The sequence below is a fragment of the Pelmatolapia mariae genome, linkage group LG18 (assembly GCF_036321145.2).
Source record: "Pelmatolapia mariae isolate MD_Pm_ZW linkage group LG18, Pm_UMD_F_2, whole genome shotgun sequence".
NCBI classification, from domain to species: domain Eukaryota; kingdom Metazoa; phylum Chordata; class Actinopteri; order Cichliformes; family Cichlidae; genus Pelmatolapia; species Pelmatolapia mariae.
The window spans coordinates 14853226-14874337 of NC_086243.1; the positions used below are offsets into that span (position 1 = coordinate 14853226).

At 40.7% G+C, this 21112-nt stretch overlaps 1 protein-coding gene across 1 annotated transcript in view; it reads right to left on the bottom strand.

Annotated features, from left to right (window-relative positions):
- Positions 1 to 362: 362 nt before the first annotated feature.
- Positions 363 to 21112, bottom strand: part of kcnab1b (potassium voltage-gated channel subfamily A regulatory beta subunit 1b) — a 36536-nt gene continuing 15786 nt past the window's right edge. The window contains exons 4-15 of the mRNA XM_063461638.1: positions 18906 to 18943; positions 17946 to 18025; positions 17442 to 17486; positions 15214 to 15258; positions 13224 to 13267; positions 9246 to 9332; positions 5152 to 5237; positions 3592 to 3712; positions 3419 to 3513; positions 2203 to 2323; positions 1993 to 2081; positions 363 to 1900 (exon numbers count right to left, since the gene is read on the bottom strand). Coding sequence (XP_063317708.1) covers positions 1811 to 1900; positions 1993 to 2081; positions 2203 to 2323; positions 3419 to 3513; positions 3592 to 3712; positions 5152 to 5237; positions 9246 to 9332; positions 13224 to 13267; positions 15214 to 15258; positions 17442 to 17486; positions 17946 to 18025; positions 18906 to 18943 — 941 coding nt within the window. The 3' untranslated portion in view covers positions 363 to 1810. The remainder of the gene's footprint in view (positions 1901 to 1992; positions 2082 to 2202; positions 2324 to 3418; positions 3514 to 3591; positions 3713 to 5151; positions 5238 to 9245; positions 9333 to 13223; positions 13268 to 15213; positions 15259 to 17441; positions 17487 to 17945; positions 18026 to 18905; positions 18944 to 21112) is intronic.

A 21112-nucleotide genomic window follows, 5' to 3' on the forward strand; every position in this document is an offset into this window, starting at 1 on the left:
CCATGGCAGCACAGTCACGCAAAAATAATTACTGCTGCATTCAAGTGGAGTGTGAATAATCGAAAAAAGGGTTTCACGTAAACGGTCACATATTTATATATCTATAGATATATCTATATATATCTATAGATATATCTATATATAGATAGATAGATATATGTATAGATATATAGCTATATCTATATACATATATCTATATATATACATATATAGATATATACATATATCTATATACATATAGATATATATATCCACATGTTGTAAATGAATGAGTAAATTAAAGCTTATGCAATTTCTAGAGGGAAAATATTATCATTATTTTATTATAAAGCGAGAAAATCTAAATTTACGCTAAGGGCAAATAAATACATAAATAACTAAAACAAAACAAACAAAACAGCAGAAGCATGAGATTATTTTGTTTAAATTGCAGTTTATATTCTAAGTAAGGGAACAATATTTGATGTACTGACATTTGTTTAGAAAAACATAAGGCATCCATAACGTCAATAGAAAATAATTATATACATTTAAAACATATCACATCAGAATGATTAACTTTTTTTATTTTCATGTATCTGATGAACAACACCAAAGTACATGTCTGAACAAACATAACAAAGATAATCCCATTACATAAAGCTGGCATCTGGGAGAAGTTGGGCAAAAATTCAGCAAGTTCCAGGTGCAGTTACTGCAGGGGTCCATATGGTGTCATTTTTTCATTTTATTTATTTATTTTTTCTCTTCACTAGCTACATGGCTTTTCGTTTGTTCAATTCACAAGCACCCCCTTAGACTAGACAAATGTTTTAGTCACAACACAAACCAAAGTTGAACGAATCGGACATGATCACTACTGACAGGAAGTCCAGCAGAGAACAAACTGAAAGGGGTCAAAGGGACGCAGTAGGAAAGTACCCTCTGCAGTGCTTTTGCATAAGTGAAACTGACCAAAATAAAAAAAATATAAGGAGGCAGAAATCTCATTCTGACATAGCTGCTTATTAAGGATATATATTTATATATAACAGTCTGTACAGATGTTTTGAAACATGTTTTTGTTAGAATTAGCTCTCTTGGTATTAGCGAAAAATGCTGTGAGCAGAATTTCAGTTCATTCAGTACTGAAATAGTTTATCATGATGATGGACCAGCTCCAGCTGCAACCAGGACTGTTCATCCAGTTTGCTGACACCAGGCCCAATTTTTTACATCATTGCTCTTTTTTTTTTGCACTCCAAAACACATCTAGTGCATTTGACTTCTGTAATGCACACATTTTGATACATATCCTCTTTTGCTTTGCAGTTGGTGTACTTACTGAGCTTTATGCGATGCTTATGGGGTAGCATGTTCCTCTAAGTTTTTGTTTCACCTACACTGAGAGTAATTTGAACAAACAGTAAGTTGAAATTAAATAATGTTTTGCTTCTTCTGAATTTGTGGTTCAGCACCTCCTGCAATGTTTGTAAGAGTGGAAGAAGTTTTCACACTAGCAATTATCTCACTGGATCCTTTGTCTTTGTTTTGTTTACTCCAGTGGCTGGCTACTTTAGCTGTAGCATGCATGCTTTGTCAAGTAGCTCACTTTACGCTAATGAGTACTGGTTGAAGGAGCAAAGCATAACACATTACATAGTCACACAAACACACACACACACACACGCACACACACACACACACACACGCACACACATACATAGTCATACGCACACGCAAGCATCTTGGGCACACCCTGTGGTGCCATGGCTGTGAAAAGTGAGCTTTGATAAGCTTTGGGAGCATAGTTCACTAAAACATGTCCATCCTAATGGTGGTAGTCTCTTTTACTATGTGGACGGTTGCCTAGTATATGATCCACCTCTGAGGCGATGCCTGCTGTCATCTTTGGAATCACCTAAAATGCACACGACAAAGGAAAAGTACGTCATGATAACGCAGTGCCTCAAGACCAGCTAATGAAGAGATTACACTGAAATAATGTTGTACCTGAATGGCTCCCAGGTTCTCTGTGAGCTGGCTTGGACTGGAGGACCCCAGAAGCACTGAGCTCACTCCCTCGTTCCTCAGGCACCAGGCTGAAGATCAGAGAAAGGAGAAATCTCAGACTTGCAATGAGGTATCAAAGGAGAAAGAACTTCCAAAGACATATATTTGCTTTGACAAAAAATACAAGTTTAAGCAGACGCTATCTGTTACCTATGGCTAGCTGTGGCAAAGTGCATCCAAGCTTCTCCGCAATATGAGCCAGCTCTTTTAGTTTGGCTTGCTGTTTTCTCCCTTCCTCACTCACGATTTTCTCTCTCAACCACTGGTATGGCTACAGGAGCAGTGAAAACAGATGTGTTAGATTTACATGCAAAGATATGCAGGTGATTATTCAGTTCTTGTATTGCTGGATTTTTCTGTTGCCCTTCACACAGCTGATCATAGTATCCTGACTAAGAGATGTATAACTTCACTTAACATCTCTAGATCAGGTCTGGATTTGTTCCCTTTCTGTCTCTCTCAGTTGCTTCTGCTAATTTTGTGTCCTCAATTAATGAAACTTTATTAATCCTGCAGGAATTTCATTATGTGGTTAACTGCTCCCACACACAAATAAACATTAAACAAATAAAACATTCACTCTATTAAAAAAACTATATACTTCCACTTGGAAACATTCTGAGTGATTCTGAAGTCTGTTATGCAGATGATAGCCACCTGTACATGCCATTTAAACACCAGAGTGTAACCAAATTATTATCCTTAAGGACTGCATTAATGCTATAAAGCAGCGGTCCCCAACCCCCGGGCCTCGGACCGGTACCGGTCCGTGAGTCGTTTGGTACCGGGCCGCGAGAGTTGAGGCTCAGGTGTGAAATGTATGGTTTTCAGGGTTTTTATCGGTTTTCAGCGTTATTTCATTATCGTTTTTATCGTTAACTCGGTTTTCCTGGGTCTTTTCACGTGTGTTATGAATAAATCTTCTTTTTTTCGGTACCGGTACTAGTTTTATTTTGTTGTATTTATCCGCGACACCTTAAAGGCCAGTCCGTGAAAATATTGTCGGGCATAAACCGGTCCGTGAGGCAAAAAAGGTTGGGGACCGCTGCTATAAACAACTGGATGGCAGCAAATTATCTATCTTTAAATAGACAAAGTGAATTTCAGTTCTCATCGATGCCACCTGACAACTTTGTTCTCAGAGTAATTGAGAATCTTGGGCTCATTTCATCTTTAATTCTTCCATCTGTGAGAATTCTGGCTGTTATTTAGTTTTGATAAGCTAAACATGGCCTGTCTCAAATACACTGTCTCACTGTGAAATGGAAATGATCATACGTACTTTTAGTTTGTTTAGTTTGAACTGACATTGTCCCCAATATCAGTTCAAATATGTAGCACCACAGAGGTCAAATTTAACCTGTACCTTCATCGAGGCCCTGGAGGATTCTGGGATACCATTCTCGTACTTTCCTGTGATTATCCCGCAGGCCAAAGGTGACCAAGAGACCACACCCACACCTGCAAGATCACAGTCACAATTAAGCAACAAGCAAATTAGGCAAATTTGATATTCAGAAAAATTTCCTTAAGACCTACCTATCTTATGGTAGAGCTCTGGAAGCTGAGTTTCCACTTTTTCCCTCTGGAAGAAATGATACTCTGCCTGTTCACACACTGGTGGGATGAGATTGAACTGCCTGGCCACAGAATACGCTTCCTAAATGTGGAGCGGACAGAATGATGAGAATGGCAGAAAGTGATAAGGTAATGTGTAAGACTGACTTTTTGTATTTAATGACTTTTATCGCTCCGCTGTTCTTTGTATAGCACAAGGAAACTGCACATCTTTCACAGCGCTGACAGCTTCAGCAACAACAACAAAATTTAGACACTTTAGTCACTGAACTCTGTTCACATTTGTTTATCCATGAAAAACATCACATGTGAGGCTGATCATCAGAGTCAGTGGTCAATCAGTTTTTTCAACACTATGTTTTTTTTTTCTTTTTAGCCAAGCACATCCTAACCAGGGTTATTGTAGTAAAACTAAACAAAAAACTACAACTAAAGTGTGAAGTTAGCAGAAATAAATTATAAACGATAATAACTGAAACAATGTTATGTACTCACAAAACTATCTAAAAGATTTTTTTTTAATATAAAGGATATTTTCATAGTTTTAGTCATTGTAAATGGTACATCTATTTATTTAGACTTCAGCTAATTTAAAAACTACTCAATGAGTGATACATTTATATTGTAATATCTATTTTGAATGGAAATTTTTGCCCCTGATAAAACACTCTTTACATTGTTTAATGATTAAGACAACTGAGGTTACCACAAGCTAACACTAAGGATTTTCAACGCAATACAAATCAAACCACTCTGGAAATGAACTGAAACAAAACTAAACTGGACATGGAAATTGAAACAAGTAAATAAATTAATTAATGAAATCAAATTTAAATAAAAAAATTATTATAAAATATATAAAACATAAAAGTGATGCAAGTAAAGTTTATAGAGAGCACTGCATGTCTCTGTCTGATTTTTTCATTGTATTCATGGTAAAAAATCATAACAGGGATTAAAAAGAACCTGATGTACTCTCACTGGCCAATTCATTAGATACACCTATTTAACTCCTTGTTAATGCAAATATCTGATCAGCCAAATCACACGGCAGCAATGTAATGTATTAAGCATGTAGATATGTTAAGATTACCAGCTGAAGTTCAAACTGAGCATCACAATGAGGAAGAAAGGTGATTTAACTTACTTTGAGCATGGCATGGTGGAGTTTTTCAGAAACTTCTAATCTACTGGGATTTTTCCCACACAGCCATCTGTACGTTTTACAGAGTAGGTCAAAAAGAGAACGCATCCAGTGAGCAGCAGATCTCTGTGTGAAAAATGCCTTATTGATGCCAGAGCTCAGAGGAGGATGGTCAGACTACTTCAAGGAAGTCAACAGTAACTCAAATAATCACTGGATTCCACCCATGAAGGCAGGTTTGAAGACAAAAGGGGTTTTAACCCAGCAAGGTGTAACTATCCAAGTGACCAGTGAGTGCATATCAATCTATTACGCCTATTCATTTTTAAAATAAATACTCTGTCCTGGAAAGGTAAATACCTTTTTCTGTCACTCACCATGATCTCCATGGCAGACCACCGTGATGTCCCCCAGTACATGGCCATCCCCTGGTTGATCACATGTGTCATTGCTCTGACTATCTCTGCAAACATTAAAGAGCAGATATGTGCATCATCAATAACTGAACAGTGAATGCAGCCATGCTAGAAATTTGAGAGGCTGTCTCAACAGCTTAACTTGCATTATTTTCACATTATAACATAGAAATTATATTACAGCAATACTAAATTCAGTTTTTTTTCTCATCAGGTAATAACACAATTATGAGAAAACGTGCAGGTTCAAAGAAGATTCCAAGAGCTTTAAAACTTGAGCCTTTGGTAAAACTGCAGGAGAGTGAAAAAGACAAGTGGATCCTTGAAGTGTCCAGCCTCTTCTTTTAAACCCATGTGTGAGCAGATATTGTTTGCTGGGGTCACACTACTTAATGAGGCCAAAGGCTGCAGGGTTAAAAGACTCAGCTGCCTGTGCCATGGAGGAAATCACAGCAAAAATACCGAAGGGGCTGAAGTCAGCAGCAGCGGCCTTCAGTGGTTTGTGTATTTGTGCCTCAGGATGTGGCAGGAAAGTAGCGGTTTTTGGAAAAGTGGAAGAGTTAAATAGTTTTTAATAAAAACCCCTGCGAAGTACTTTCTCAAAGGATATCTAATACATGAAGAGAAACAGCTATTATTCTGAATGTGTGTGCGTTAAATGCCACACGCAAACTTTCTAATTACTAAAGAAACCAAAGGCAGTGTGATCAAGTAATTCGTGAGATTTTTTTCAATCTGTAACCGCACTTAAAGGAATTAATAAACCATCTGCCACCTTAGTACAATGCTGCATGCAAAATGTGAAGCAGAAAGGCTGGATATGAGGGTGAGGAGATGAGAGCGCGGCAGAGTGTGATTAAAAAAAGAGCGATTCCTTTTCATCAGTAGTTTTCTCTCTCTAGACCGAAATGTAGCTTTGTGAGAGACAGAGAGCAAGTGTGCATGTGGGTGAAGCAGGTGGGAGGGTAGAGGAATAACAGTACATCTGCTCCAAAGGGGATGGAGGGAGGAAGGGAGGGAGGGATTTGAAGGGATGTAAAGATAGAAGGAAAAAAAATGCTGCGAACCATGTAGCAACCTTAGAGGCACACACAGTTAATAATAGTTTGCAAATACACGTATAATCCATCTCAATGCCGGGAGGGAAAAAAGAAAGATGACACCTTGATTCATTGAAACGTTCAGTCTTAACATAAAGTTTCTTTCCACAAGGGCTCGATGAGTCATCAGCTCCAACAGCAGATGCCACACTGATCCTGTGCTCAGGTGAGATGTGCTGCAAACACCATTGACACCCCACTCACAAAAAAAAAACCACACCGCAGTGTTTTCCTGGAGGGTGATGTGGGTGAAGCTGTGGGCAAAAACACGCAATGAAGAGCGCACACGTGAAAAAATGAATGTATGACCTCAGTGTACAATTTAGATGCCGAGATTGCATTTGCATAAATATGCAGAAGCCAATTAGCCTAGCACACAAAGAGTGGAAACAGAGGAAAAGGGATATTGAAACAGGCTCTGCGCAAAGCTAACAAAATCCAACTAACGCATCTTAAAGCACTCTCATTAGTAGAGAAACATATCAAACTTAAAAACTGCTTGGCTGCTAGCCAGAGTTAGTCAGCAACACACCCCAAGGTCTGGAACATTGGCCAGCTTCAGCCGGCAGGTATCACAGTGCAGCACAGAGGGTGTAAGAAAGCCTCCAACTCCCACTGATATCCATATTTGTCTGGGCAGGTATCTCTGAGGATGTCATTTCAGAGAGTTTCTTTATAGTGAGGCGTCTAACAGCGGGGACGTAGAACACAACTAAAAATATTGCTTATTTATGGAAATATGTCACATCACAGGAGATTGTCAGTGACAGATGAGACCTGTTCTAAGTTATACAGCTGTGGAAAAAAAGCGTGGGGAAAGAAATAATAAAGATACGTTTAGTAATGCTGAGTAGGTGAGATCATTTTCCATGCTCTTCTTCTTTAATGAACAGTTGAGGAGAGAGAGGTGATGTCCTGGCACTTTGCATTGCTAGCTAAGGGGTTCATGTTCAGTGTGCTGTGGCGGTTTCATTTTATTTGCTCTCTAGAGAATAACACTCGGCTGGAAGGACTGATATAAAATCATTTTACTGATGCCATGTCTTCTTCGCTGCTCTGTCTGTCTGCCTCTGCATTCTGTTCTTTATTCAATTGATATTTTCATATTCAGCTTATTGAATGGCTTCACTCCTCTCTCAAATCAAATGTGATTCTGAGTGACTGGGTACCAATGTTGCGGCTGGATTTGGGCGAGTTATTCTGCGAGCTACCCTTGTACCCATTCATTCAATGAATTGACTGTGGCACACACGCCCCTCCTTAGAGAACCTTCTCGTCATATTCAGCTGGAGAAAAACTCACATAGCGTCTCATCACTTTGACAGCTGCTCTAGTAAAGAGCAGTCAGAGAAAGGGGAGACAGAGTCTTCCGTGAAGGAAGAAGTTGGATATTTGCAGCACGCACTTGGTCTGTCCCTGCTGTTGGACTGGATACGAGCCAAAAAGAAAGAAAGAAAAAGACAAAAGAACAAGCAGGGAGACGACACGGGTGCAGAAAAGCATGACTCGATGGGAGAAGAAAAGCAATGATTATAACAAAGGCAGACTCTGCAGCCATGACATCACTTTTCTGGTCCCCACAGGGACGCAAGCGGTCTCACACAAAGTCGGAAGCAGTTAAAGTCACAAAAACAAATGCAAACACAGATGGATGCAGATTCACCTGTTCAGCGGCATATTTGAAACTACAGTGCTGTTTTGCTGTTTGGTGTTTTTGCTGTTAATGCAGTTAATGCTTTAGCAGCATGATGTTGGAGTGTCAGTCACGGAGAGATCTGCTAAACAGTCCCTTCATGCACGAGGTTCATCCTCGCTCCCTCACTCTCAAGTTTTTAAGGATGACTGAGATCCTAACAATGATTTAGAAGGGTAGCCATGCTCCTTTGTATTAAATTATGAAGCAAACAAGACCAATTTCTCACACTGACTAATGGGCCAAATGTGCTGAAGAGGTGATAAAAGCCTGCCTGCTTTGTCTACCTATCATTACATTTGTCAGGATATATTTTTCAGCTGACGTCCCTCTCTCTGTTCACTTCCTATCATCTTGTCAGACTCTCAATCAGATCACAGTTCTTGACATGAGCTGAAGAGACTTCATCTGCAGGGGGCAAAAGACTAAAAGGTTTGATAGAGAAGGCTGCGGGGTCTGCCTGCTAGTCACCAGCCACTGGTACCAGTGACAGCAAGGACCCTGGAATGATCGCTATGACAGACCGGCCTCCCACAGTCTGTTGGCTCCCACGGGTGGAAGCGAAGGGGGAAGGAGGAGGGGGGTAAAGAGGAAAGAATGGAAACTATTTCAGTGAGATCAGTGCGCCTCCATCCTTTCACTCAAATACTACCTGTGGTTTGAGAGTTTGTGTGGAAAGACAGAAAAGGGGCTCAAGTATCTGTGATGCCCACATGGCAAGGGAGAGATAATAGAGTAAGAAACTGGAAGTGTCTAAAAGAAATAAATGGTGGTAACATAAGGTAGATGTGTGGGAAAGGAAGTGCAAGAGTGTTAAAGAAAAATAGCACTCAGTAGGGCTTGTATCTAGTGAGACCAACCCAAAAATACACCAGCTTCCCCCATAGGGGCCGGATAATCCTGCTTCTGAAGAGCAGGGAGGGCTGGGAGCGGGTGCAGTTTGGAGACCCTGTGGAAGCTAGCGATCCCGCCGAGACAGAAGAGAAACAGAGGGAGACTGGTGGACTAAAATAGAGGGAAGAGAGACGAGGAAAGATTGTCATATTACTTGTAATATGTTCGGGGATATGTCAGAGGAAAAACACATAAACCTGACCGCAAAAACAAACCCCCCTTTTGGTCAAAGCCAAAGGCCGCCGGTCCAGTACGGGCAGCGGCTTCATCAGAATTTCTCACCCTCTCGTGTTACAGAACAACATGTATTGTCGCTGACTCAACTCCCCCCCAACAGCCCCATGATGTCTGGGTTGGCAATCACTTACCCTCCATGGGGGTATTGGTGTCTGTCCGGTTGGCAAAGACCACATCCACATACTCGAGTTGCATCCTCTGGAGGGAGCCCTTTAAACCTAGAGTGAGAAGACATATGGCAGGTTTAGAGAGAGAGGTTTGGGTTCTAATAAAAGAAGACAGTTAATAGGAATCATGAGTCCTGGGTGTCCTTCTTATAATAGTGAAATAAATGGGCATGTGCAAGGATACATAGAGTGTGACCTACATCTGCAGAAAAGAGAGATCATTTTTTACTTTCACTTTTTAGCCAACACCGTGATGTAGAAAAGCAGCGACATGCTTAGCTGGTAGGGGTGCCAGCTTCAAAAGAACAATGGACCTAAAAATGCATTCAAAAGTTGCAGTTATGTCAGGTAAAAGGCAAAAAATAATAATAATAAGGTGAAGTGGCTCCTGGGGGGTTTGAGCTCAACATGTTCGTAAACATGACAAAGTGACAGTTGGCCACATGTGACTCAGAGGCTTCCAGCTACATCTGGCCTGCTGCAGCTTTTGATCCAGCTCGCGTTGCATTCAAGTTCTCATATTCAGTCTGGTTTACCTGGTACGTACAAATTATTTTTTGGCAAACCAACAAAATGCTGCTTACCTACAAGCCTGCAGTACACCCAAGCAACACAAAACAAAACAAACAAACAAACAAACAAAAAGTCCTCTGTCACTTCATCGACTAATCCAATGCCACATCACCCACAGACAAATAATATGATTTCTGACTGCCGAATTTAATATTAGATGATTTACTGAGGGATAGTTTATGAAGATGTAAATTCTCAGTGTCCCACATACCAGGTAATGATCCTGATTATTCGGGGAGCTGATATTCCAGGAGGCTTTGTGGCCATTTAAAGACAAAGGACACGGCTCAGTTTTCGTTTTCAGTTTTGTTAATTTGCTTTCATCGTGGCCGTCATCCTGACTTGCTGCAGCAGGAGACGGCTCCAGTTGCAGTAATATAATAATTAGCTATGGTAGTACTCTGTATAAATGTTCCAGTAAATAATGACAGTGTGAGCATGAGTGCTAAACAGATGACTGGAATAAGCCATAATTTATATCAATAATCTTAGTGGCACATTGTAGTGTCAAGATTCACATAGTTAAACCTTTGGATGTTTTTGGTGCCCTTTTGTTTTAATAAAATAAGAAAAGATGATGTTCGAAAGAAAATTTTTATAAATGAAAATGTTGATTCGTTATACTTCAGGGCTTAACAGGCTGGTAATTAAGAGAGGTGGGTCCAAATGCAGGACACAGGTAGTCAGAAATAAGTCTAAGCAGAATCCAGAACCCAGAGAATGACAAAGTCCAACCAGAACACAAAACAAGAAAAGATTAAAGATCCAAACAAAAAACATGAACACACAAACATGGAACTAACGCAGACTAGCTGACAGGCATTAAAAGGGGGACCTAACTCAAAAGATGAATTAGCATGGTGTCTACATGCAACACATGAATTATTTTAAACTATATCTTCTGGCACTTTGGTTCTAGCAGCCTATTGCAAAAATACATATTATGAATACACATTCCAACTCCTTTAGTTTAATCTAGAAAAAAATGCCAAAGATAACAGTTTCACAGACATAAAACTGTATTATGTATTAAAACTGTACAGCAGATGAACAGTATCTGAAAGTCATGTCCGCGTTGATCTACTATTAACCGAAGCCTGATCAGAAATGGACTCAGTGGAAGAGTGGCTGCCAAGATGGGAAACGGGGAGAAAAGGCTATGATATATCTGAAAATCAGTAGCAACAGGTCTTATGGAGTAAATCCAGAGTGTATCCAAACTTTCTGTTCAAATCATCATCACTTTGTATGGAGGACATCAGGATAGAGGTGTAACAGTGAGTGTTTACAGCCATCTGTAAAACACGCTGGAGGCTCAGTCATGGTTTGGGGATTCATTTCACTTCAACTGACAACATTATGAACACAGAAAAATACCGTCAGATTTTTATCCACAGTGCAATATCATCTGGCATCTGATTGGCAGTGGCTAAATTTTCAGCGTGACAGTGAATGATGATGCCAATGCTGTTTACGCACAAAGTTTGACAGCTTTACTTAGCACTTTACTCTGATTTCTAAAAATCAAACATGCATATAAAAGATCTATAGAACACATTGCTATTCACAGGAATAGCTGTAATCAATACATATTTTCTAATTTAATTACTGTCACAACTACTCAGCTGTAAGGTTTATGTACCTGCCACCATTTTCACTGCACAGGAATCAGTTTGATTCAAAATTGTAATTTATAAGGTTCAGAACTATTTTCAGAGTTAATCACTGTCAAACCAAGCTCACAGGCACCTTCTCTTGGATAAAAAAAAAAACACCCCACACCTGTGCAATCCTTTCTTATTGTTACATAAATAAATGCTGCTGGCAGCTGGTGGAGGAACCAAACAATTCAAAGCCTAGAGCGTGATCAGAAAGACGAGGGATCAGAGGAAAGGTCGCACTCAGTATTTGTTAGAGGAGTAACACTGTATGCTGAGGAGAGGATAAGTGACGGCAACAAAGTATTGCGAGCAGATCGGCCTCCACTCACGCACACACACAGAAGACCAGATGAAAGAAGAAAAGCGCACACAAGAGACTGTCGCACAAGACGACAGGAGAGTAACAGGGAGTCGAGGCAAAAGACACTCTCGCGCTTTTGAGTAAGCGCGTGTGTGCGTGGCAGATTAGTACCACAGGCTTCATCATCACCCACTAATCCCAGCTGAGAGTTATACTCTCCCTCCTACCATCACAGTCACTTATTCCTTCTTCTGTCATTTGCACTCCCACAATCCCAGAAACACCCATTACACGGATCCTAATCTGAGCCTGCACCGTCATCACGAGCGGTTTCTGCTGTCTCGTGGATTAGCAGGAGTTCACTGGCTGTGAAGGGAGTCTATTTTTGGATCAGGAAAAAAGATGTGGAACAACAAAGCTACTGTACTGGCATTGGCATCTGGGATAGAAGAATGCCTTCAATTATGTTTTCTGTGAAAGAGCCTTATAAAATGCTGAAGCTGTCTTTTTCCTGTGAGGATGACTCTAAAGAGACCTTGATTTTTCTTGCATCGTCACATTGATGCAAGAAAATGTTCTGCGGCTCTCTCGTTCGCTGATCATTAGGTTTTTACACCCTATCATATACACCCCTGAACATCACTTCAGTCCAGTCAAATGGCAGGCCTGCTGTGGCAGCCTGTAGTGAGGAAGATGATGGCAGCAGATGTTTCGCTCAGTCAGTTTATTAGACTTTGATGAAATGTTCCTCTCCACTTATGGCAGGGATGCTGCACCTTTCTCTTACAATTGCAGCCTAACATGGACAGCCAAATGGATTCATCTTTGCTAATACCGCTTATGCTTCCCCTCTCTGATGTTGGCTTTCTCCCCATTTTCTCTTTTGTACTCTCTGTCCTTCTCTTCCAACCCTTTCTTAGCGCATTCCCCGTTTCTCGTTTGGGGGAGAGTTGCTGCAGCTGCAGTGAATGTTAATAATGTGGCAGAGAGCTGAGTCACTGCAGGAGGTGCATTGCGCTGTGGACCGGATGGCAAATTGTTTGGGAAGTGGGGTGGATCGAGCCAAGGGTATGAGAGCTAAAGTTTATTGTTATGAGTCTCATCAAGGCCCTAGCTCTTTTTAAAGGGGCTGGCAGGAGAGACAGTCTGGACAGCACTATTAAATGATGCAACAGTTTCCTAGACAGACACCTGTGGAGGTATTACAAGAAGACAATACATCTGCGAATGCCTAATGCACCACTGGTTAATACGGCTTTCAAATTCAGCTGTGTTCATATAAAAAGGCGAGGAACAAAGAGGGATGAGGAAAAGAGATAAAAGAGGGAGATTAGAGGAGTGCAGCGGGGCTCCGACTGGTGGGGTGATGTGAAGGACAAAGCAGAGGGAAGGAAATTGACTTGTTACCTTCAATGACGTGTTTTCTGTTGAGGCCTCGCTCTGTCTCCGCTCTGCAACAGGAGGGAAAGAAGTACATGTCAGGGGTGTCAGCGCATACTCTTCATTACTTCACAGCTCTCGCGAATTGAAGCAGATCATTAAACATACCAAGCAAGAGACTGCTCTGCAGCTCCAGAACAAACTTTGCAGTTTGTTTGCAGTGTCTGTCCTGATCACCTCTGATTTTTCTCATGGCTTCTCACTGAGCACAGATGCAAATACCTGATTTTTCTGTGCCTATTTAGGGCTTGTTTAGACCAATAAGGCCAGCAGGTAAATTGCAATCAGCGCACAAAGTAATCTAGAGATAGCATGCAGAGTTTTTCCTTCGTATGTCTGATTTCAGTCTATGATTTTCTTTGACTGCAACACTACTCAGTACTATATTTATATAGCGGCACTTGTAGTTCATAACACTGTATGATACAGTGTTATGACACTGCAGCCACCTATTGCTCTGCAAGTTTTGCAGTGAGTCGAGATAACATAAAGCTCCTTTCTCGTGGATGTATCAGTATTTTAGAATTAGTACAATTCTGAAAGGAGACAATCTGCACTTTTGATGCATATGTACATGTTCCCTTAAGACAACTGTAGCATTTTTACATTTGCTTAAACTCAACTTTATATTCTTACTGTGTATTTTTACTTATTGTTTGGTATTTTTAAGGAATCCATCCATCTTCCTCCACTTATCTTATTCAGAGTAGCCGTTGGGCTTTTGCCTATCCCAGCTGTCATAGTTTGGTTAGCGAACATGCTTGTCTTTGGACTGTGAGAGGTAGCCAGAGTGCCTGGAGAGATCCCACGCACACATGGAGAGAAGATGCACACACTATGCACAGAAGACCGTCTTGCTGTGAGTGTAGTGGTGCTAACTACCACACCACCGTGCTGCCCCAGTTTAGGAATATAGATATTAAATGCGCCACTATGTTTAGCTGGTTGCTAAATTGTCAGACATGCATTGCTAAGTGTGTAGTGTAGCCCACACATCATTTCTGGGAGTTGTTTTGCTAAAAACAGCTGCTGGTTCATTTGGAAATGACACTGGTAACAGTGGCGCTAACTGCTTTCCAATGACTTGTCTCTAGGCTCACTTGTGTTTACTCAGGCACTTAAAGATTTTCCCCACCCCTGCATTTTCCTTTTCCACTTTGTTCCTCTCTTCTGTTTCTGCTCCAGTGTGTTTGTTTTTGTTCAGATGCCCGCGACTTGCCTTACTTCTCGCCTTGCTTCATTTCACACTTTAGTTTTCTTCCTCCCTGTTTCCTATGGTTTTTCCAGAGTGCTTAGGGGATATTAACAAACACAAAGCATGCCATCCTTCCTCCATGTTATTGTTACTTTTTGTGCAAAAGACTGAAGAAACGCAATAGAGAGGAAATATGAATCTTGCAAATATCCAGGCATCCTGGGGTGAACTGATGTTTGACAAGCGAGCTGTGAGACAGTCTCGTAGCTCACTCAGCTGGGGGTTAAGCAGTTGTTCTTTAAATCCATCTGTGTTGGAGAGATTTGAAATACCTTGACAGAATTCAGAGAGGATGAGTTTTAATTATATTTACACAATTGAGCCTTGGCTCTAGTGTTCTTAGCCATGTAGGAATAGTCAAACAGTATGTGGATGTACCCATGGCCAGAAGACTTTTAGATACAGATGGCCACTAATGCAGACTGAAAATATTTTAGCGTGACAGCAGAAGCAGCTATGACTTTGGGCAGTTTGGCAAGAATGCTGAGGGTGGCTAGAAGAGTAAGGAAAAGAGGTTGAGACATGCTGTCATTTTGTCCTCCACATCTGTGTCCTTGCGCTCTGTGTGATCTGTGTCACGCTCGCTGCAGCTGGAGGCAAAGTTTTAAAGAATAGGCTCGTGTATGTGAGATGGCCTGACCGTCTGAGAAAGAAAACCCACCTGCTGGACACATGGATGAATATGTATGAACACATACTTACTTTCCTCCCCAGTACAGCTTTGTGGTGATCACCAGGCTGGATCTCCTGCAGGAAGACCGTCAGACGCATCAAAAGACCATTAAAAAAAGGTGTTCTCAAAAAGATGATATGTATGTGACCATACCTCCATGTGAGCATGATGATATCTGCCTATGTGTACAAATCAGTGCAATCAACTATATTTATGTCAGCTGCCTTCCATCCTCCACTGCACTTCAAACATCGAGTAAGTCATAGAGTATAATGACCACAGGGTGACTCTTTTCTTTTCTTTGAATTCTAGCAAGACAGCTCCCTCACTATAACCCACCCGCCATGCTTGAATGATCAATAATTTAAACAGGTCCACAGCTGAGGTGAGGTCGGGCAGAGAGCTGGCGTGAGCAGTTAAAAGGGGTGACACGCATAACTGGGTCTTCTCTCGGCAGTGCATGCAGCAGAGCGAAATATAAGAATGATATATAACTGATGTTTTCTGTGGTGGAGTTACAGTTCACGCTCACCAACATCTGTTTTGATTTGACATGAGCAAATTTGTCAAGTTTACACTTTCATTTAATGAATTGATTTATATAATATATCAAGTGAATTAATGATGCTTGAAAATTTTCCACTTAACGTGGGAGGCATGGATGCATGTTCTCAACATTAAACTAACTAATGTCACCAATACGCAAAGCTTGAAAACAGATAAACACAAACATTTTGTGCATTTTGTACACCAGAATTGTTGTTCGCTAACTATGCCTACCTCCACTGAAAGCATATTTGAAATAATTTACACCGAGGGTCCCAGGATAGAACTGAGGGGCTGCAATTCAACTGAAGGAATAAGGAAGAAAATAATAACAATTACTTTCTACCAAATCTTTTTGCACTACTTTGGTTTGCAACTAAGTTCCTACAAAGTTAACAACACTTGCTCATCGGTATGTTTTAGCAGATTTAGGTAATAAATGCTGAACCTCAAAACATGCTTATATTGGGATAATATCAGGACACTTACAGTAGCAGTAACGATGCTTATGTTTTCATGTTTATCTATGAAAACATCTCGCTAATTACTAGCCAAGTGGTAGAACAAATCCTCCAGAAATGGAGAAGGTTTGCCTTCTTAGTAAAAATTGTTGCCCAGAGCTGCAGCCAACATGTGTCAAAAGATGAAACTTTTCCTGTTTGTGTCACTCTTATGCTGAGAGACTAGCTAGACAGTATTTGGCCGTCACTTCCATCCAAACTGTAGATGACTGCAGCTGTTAGTGACCAAGGCAATTACAAGGAGGTGGGCCACAAGGGAAAAATTGGGGTCATTGACTGGTCCCTAGACCTGTGTGACTGGGGCTTTAGCAGTCATTTTCCCACCAGCTGCCATCAGCTTCCATTTGCAACCAATTGGGGAATTCAAATTTTTCCCACATGACAGGTGGTTGCCAGATAGTTACTCACCAGTCTCAAGGCTTCTAGGCCTATGTGACTGGGGCCTTAGTCATTTAATCCTGCACTGTCACCATAAAAGTCCAAAATGGCCAACAAGCTGTGTCTGCAAAACCTTAGTAGAAAGTCTACGGGAAAACGGTGCTCTGCCAGGACCTCTGTAACGCTGCCGCTGACTTTATGGTCTCAGTTGCATCAAGTTTATTCTCTAAATTTTGGCACTCATTAGCTACCAGCTTTTGACTGACAAATCGGTAGCCGATGAGCATGGAGTTTCGCAGTAAAATCTGGATTCAAAATGCCAAGTGATGGTGAAATGGCTCATCTTGAAGCTATAGTCCATGATGAGGGATAAGAAGTAGACCGGAATGGATGCATGGGGACTGCTTTAGGTGCCAACAGTTTTGTTTAATTCTTTCATGTTTCAAAAAGTAAGTGGTCCATACGCAAAGACAGTTTTCCACGTGGAGGGACCTTTGTGATAAACTGAAGTACCAGCTGTGAATCAGGTGTTATCACCCAGCGTCAGTTCCTGTTAACTCTGATGCTCTTGAATGGTTGAAAATCCCTGGAACGAAGCTCCGAAATCTTGTGGAAAACCCTTTCACAAGAGCGAATGCTCATATAGCAGCAATTTAAAGCCTGTGAATTTTAAATGGCATGTGCTTAATATACACACACCTGTGTGTGAGATGTTTGTGTTTTGGCATGCTGTATGTTCAGCGATACAGCGCATATGCAATCAAAAACACATTCTTGGATTCTTTTTGCTTTGTTGAGACACAACACTTTACCTCCAGCACTTTTTCTTGATGATGTTTCCCAGGATTATCTCTGCTCTGTAAGGAAAAACACAAGAGATAATATGATTAGATCCCAGACTTCCAGTTCTCTTGCAGCATTGTAAGTGCGTTATCTGCCACAAATCTGCACCATGAATGCCTGATTAAGAATCAGAAGGAGCCCAAGATAATGGGTAAATGCCTCCTGTACTGCACGCCTGAATTTCACCAGCGACCTTTAAAATTAATATTCATCCCTGTAAAACTCCACTGTGCTCCACATTATTCACACAGATGATGCCCAGGCGAGGTAAATTTAGCTGTGAACATAATGCGGAGCCTCCAGTGTTGAATAAGATTATGTAAATCACTTTAGAGTCACAGCTTTCATTTTTGGCTTCCTCAGGTGCATTATTCCTGGTCAGGGCCTAAACCTTGTTAACATCTTATGTCCTGCGGAAAAACCTAACAGGACCAAAAGTAGAAGTGTGATTACAAATGGGAGACATCACTCACTTCCCCCCGGAGTAGACCTCGGCTGTGTCAAAGAGGTTGACCCCGCTCTCGTAGGCGATAGTCATCAGCTGCTCTGCCACCTGACACAGGCAAGAAAAGTTTTCCTCATGAAGCTCAGTGTGGCATAAGGCACTTCTATAAATAATAACCAAATTACACTTCAAAAAGGCGGGAAATTCCCTGAAGAAAGGAGTGTACGTCTGTTTACTGTTGAAATGCACATCCTCCAGGAAACTGTACAGTCTGCTTGTTGATTAAAGCTGTTTACTGCACAGTGTATTTCCCACACTTTTTGACCTACTTCTTGCGCTTGCTCTTTATTCAGAGGATGAGGTTTGAAAGGCCAGTTTAGTCGTGAGGACCTCCTCTGCCTGTACCAAGCTCTTATTTTGTTTTGTTTGTGCCTCTCTTAGCCCTTGTGTTTATAAGCAGTGATAAGATGTCCCCACTTCAGTATTTTCTCCCATCTAAGGCCAGATCAGGGCACTGGGAGAGGTCTTTTGCTTAATATCCTGTGAGAGAAATAAGATCTGATTACTTGGCTTTGGTAGAGCCACGAGGGACTTACTGTAGCAGCTTGCCATGATATTGGGAAATTGATACCAGAATGATAACTGTGGTCTCACACCCACACCATTTTATATCCAGTTACACTAAATTACTCCCATTAGGGCCACAAATTGGTTTTTGTAAATGGTCTTACTTGTTGTATTTGGGTCTAGCTGAGTCTAAAATAGAGCATGAATAATACTGCATATTTAAGGAGTAAATAAACAATGTAGCGGAAGCTACACTGATGCTACTGATTTAACTACTCTAAATACCCCAAATATCTTTTTCTGTATGCTGCAGATTGGGAACGGATATAGACATATTTAATAGAAAAATGATCAAGTTATATGTCTAATCTGAGAAAAGGAGGTGTGTCAGCTAATTGATGGATCTGACGTGAAGTCTTACCTCGTCAGAGATCTGACCTCCAAATGTTACCCATGTTCCTGTGGGGGGAAAGTCATCGTAAAATATTTGTAACAAACAACAACATAGACGACCTTTTGCATGTAGAACAAGTCACTCATAGTGTCTTCTAATTAATAATTTGACATTTTTGGCATGGAGACATGACAAAATGCTCTCTGCCCTAAGGCCGTCACAGACAAATGTCACTACAGATTAAAAGAGAAATGACTCCATTATGCCATGTGTACAGCTTTGCAGTTTAAAAACAGTTTAAAGAAGGGCGACAAGCATTGTCGTGTAATGCACTGTGTTTTTAGGTGGGATCGTTGAGGTGTTGTAGGGTTTGGGGGCAGTTCCTGTGTGTGTCTACATTAAATGGCAGACCTATCTATCCATCCATCCACTGCAAACCTGCATATCTCCTGAAGCAAAGAAAAACAGTAAAAACTTTCACAGGAAAAGTCAACTTGGACTCATGTGTGATTATTTGTCTGGATATTTCTTTTTCTGATTAGTTTCTGCAAAAGGTTGGTGCACACAGGGCATGTTAAAAGCACACCACACAAGCACACAAAAACACACACACTTTAATAGATGATTTACACTGTAAAAAATAAAAGTATTGTGTACTGAACTACCTGTGTGCTCATGATGATATTGCGGCACATAGTTGCTTTCAAACTTGTAAATGAAATGAGTCATACCACAGCCTGATCTAATCATGATTTTTTCCACTTAACATAAGTAAGGTAACAGATGTAATGCATCAAGTTAAAAAGTAGAAGCTGTGTATTCAAGTATTTTTATCTTTAGATTGACCAAAGCCTGCCCTTTCTGTCTTACAGTGCCATGAAAAAGTATTTGCACCTTTCTTGTTTTCTTATATTTTTGCATGTAATTTTCACACTGAAATGTTTCAGATCATTAAACAAATATAATGATAAATACAAAATGCAATTAACTAATGATTTCATTTATTTAAGGGAAAAAAGCTTTCCAGACCTACCTGGCAAAATGTAAAAAATTAATTTCCCCACCTTTGTTAAAGCATGAATTAACTTTGATTAACCACATGTTTTGGAAAGCTGAGTTCATTTTCAATTGCCGTATCACAGAGCTGATTACTGTGGCACCTGTTGGATCAAGAAATCACTTAAACAGAACCTGACTGACAAAGTGAAGTCAGCAAAAAGTCTCAAAAAACAACACATCAAAAAACAGTCGATAAACACTTCACTGACATCTATTGGTCTGGAAAGGGTTACAATGCCATTTCTAAGGCTTTGGGACTCAGTGAACCACAGCGAGAGCCATTATCCACAAATGTAGAAAATCTGGAACAGTGGTGAACGTTCCCAGCAGAGGCCAGACCGACTTATCCAGGAGGTCACAGAAGAACCAAAAGAACTGCAGGCCTCACTTGTCTCAATCAAGAAAGGGACTGTCCAAAAATGTCCTCCTTTTTTGATCAGCAGTAAGAGAAAACTGCTGCTAATCAAAAAAGACACAAAGGCTCATCTCACATTTGTCAAAACAACTTGATGACCCCCAAGACTTTTGGAAAAATAATCTGTGGACTGATGAGATAAAAACTGAACATTTTTGAAAGGTTGGATCCCCGTTACATCTGCATAAAACTAATACATCATTTCATACAAAAAAAATCCTGCCAACAGTCAAATATGTTGGTCATAGTTTGACAGTCTGGGGCTTTTTTGCTTCTTCAGGAGCTGGAAAACTAGCATTAAATGATGGAAACAGAAACAGAATAAATTCTGTCCTCCTCTACCAGAAAATCCTGAAGGAGAATGTCCGTGTCTGGAAGCTCAAGCTTGCTTGGGTTGAAAAGTAACCACACAAGCAAGTCCAAGAAATAAGATTATGAAGATTCTGAAGTGTCCCATTTCCAGACTTCAGTCAGAGGACGGAGTGAGATTCTTTGGCATGACCTTAAACAATCCGCTCATGCTTGAAAACCCTCCAGTGAGGCTGAATTAAAACAATTCTGCAAAGAATTCCTCCACAGCGATGCGAAAGACTCATTGTCAGTAATCACAAATGCTTGATTGCAGTTCTGTCTGCCAAGAGTGGCACAACCAGTTATTAGGTTTAGGGGGTAATCAGTTTTTCACACTGGGCCAGGTGGATTTGGATAGCTATTTTTCCCTTAATAAATGAAACCATCAATCTTTGGAATAAATGATGAT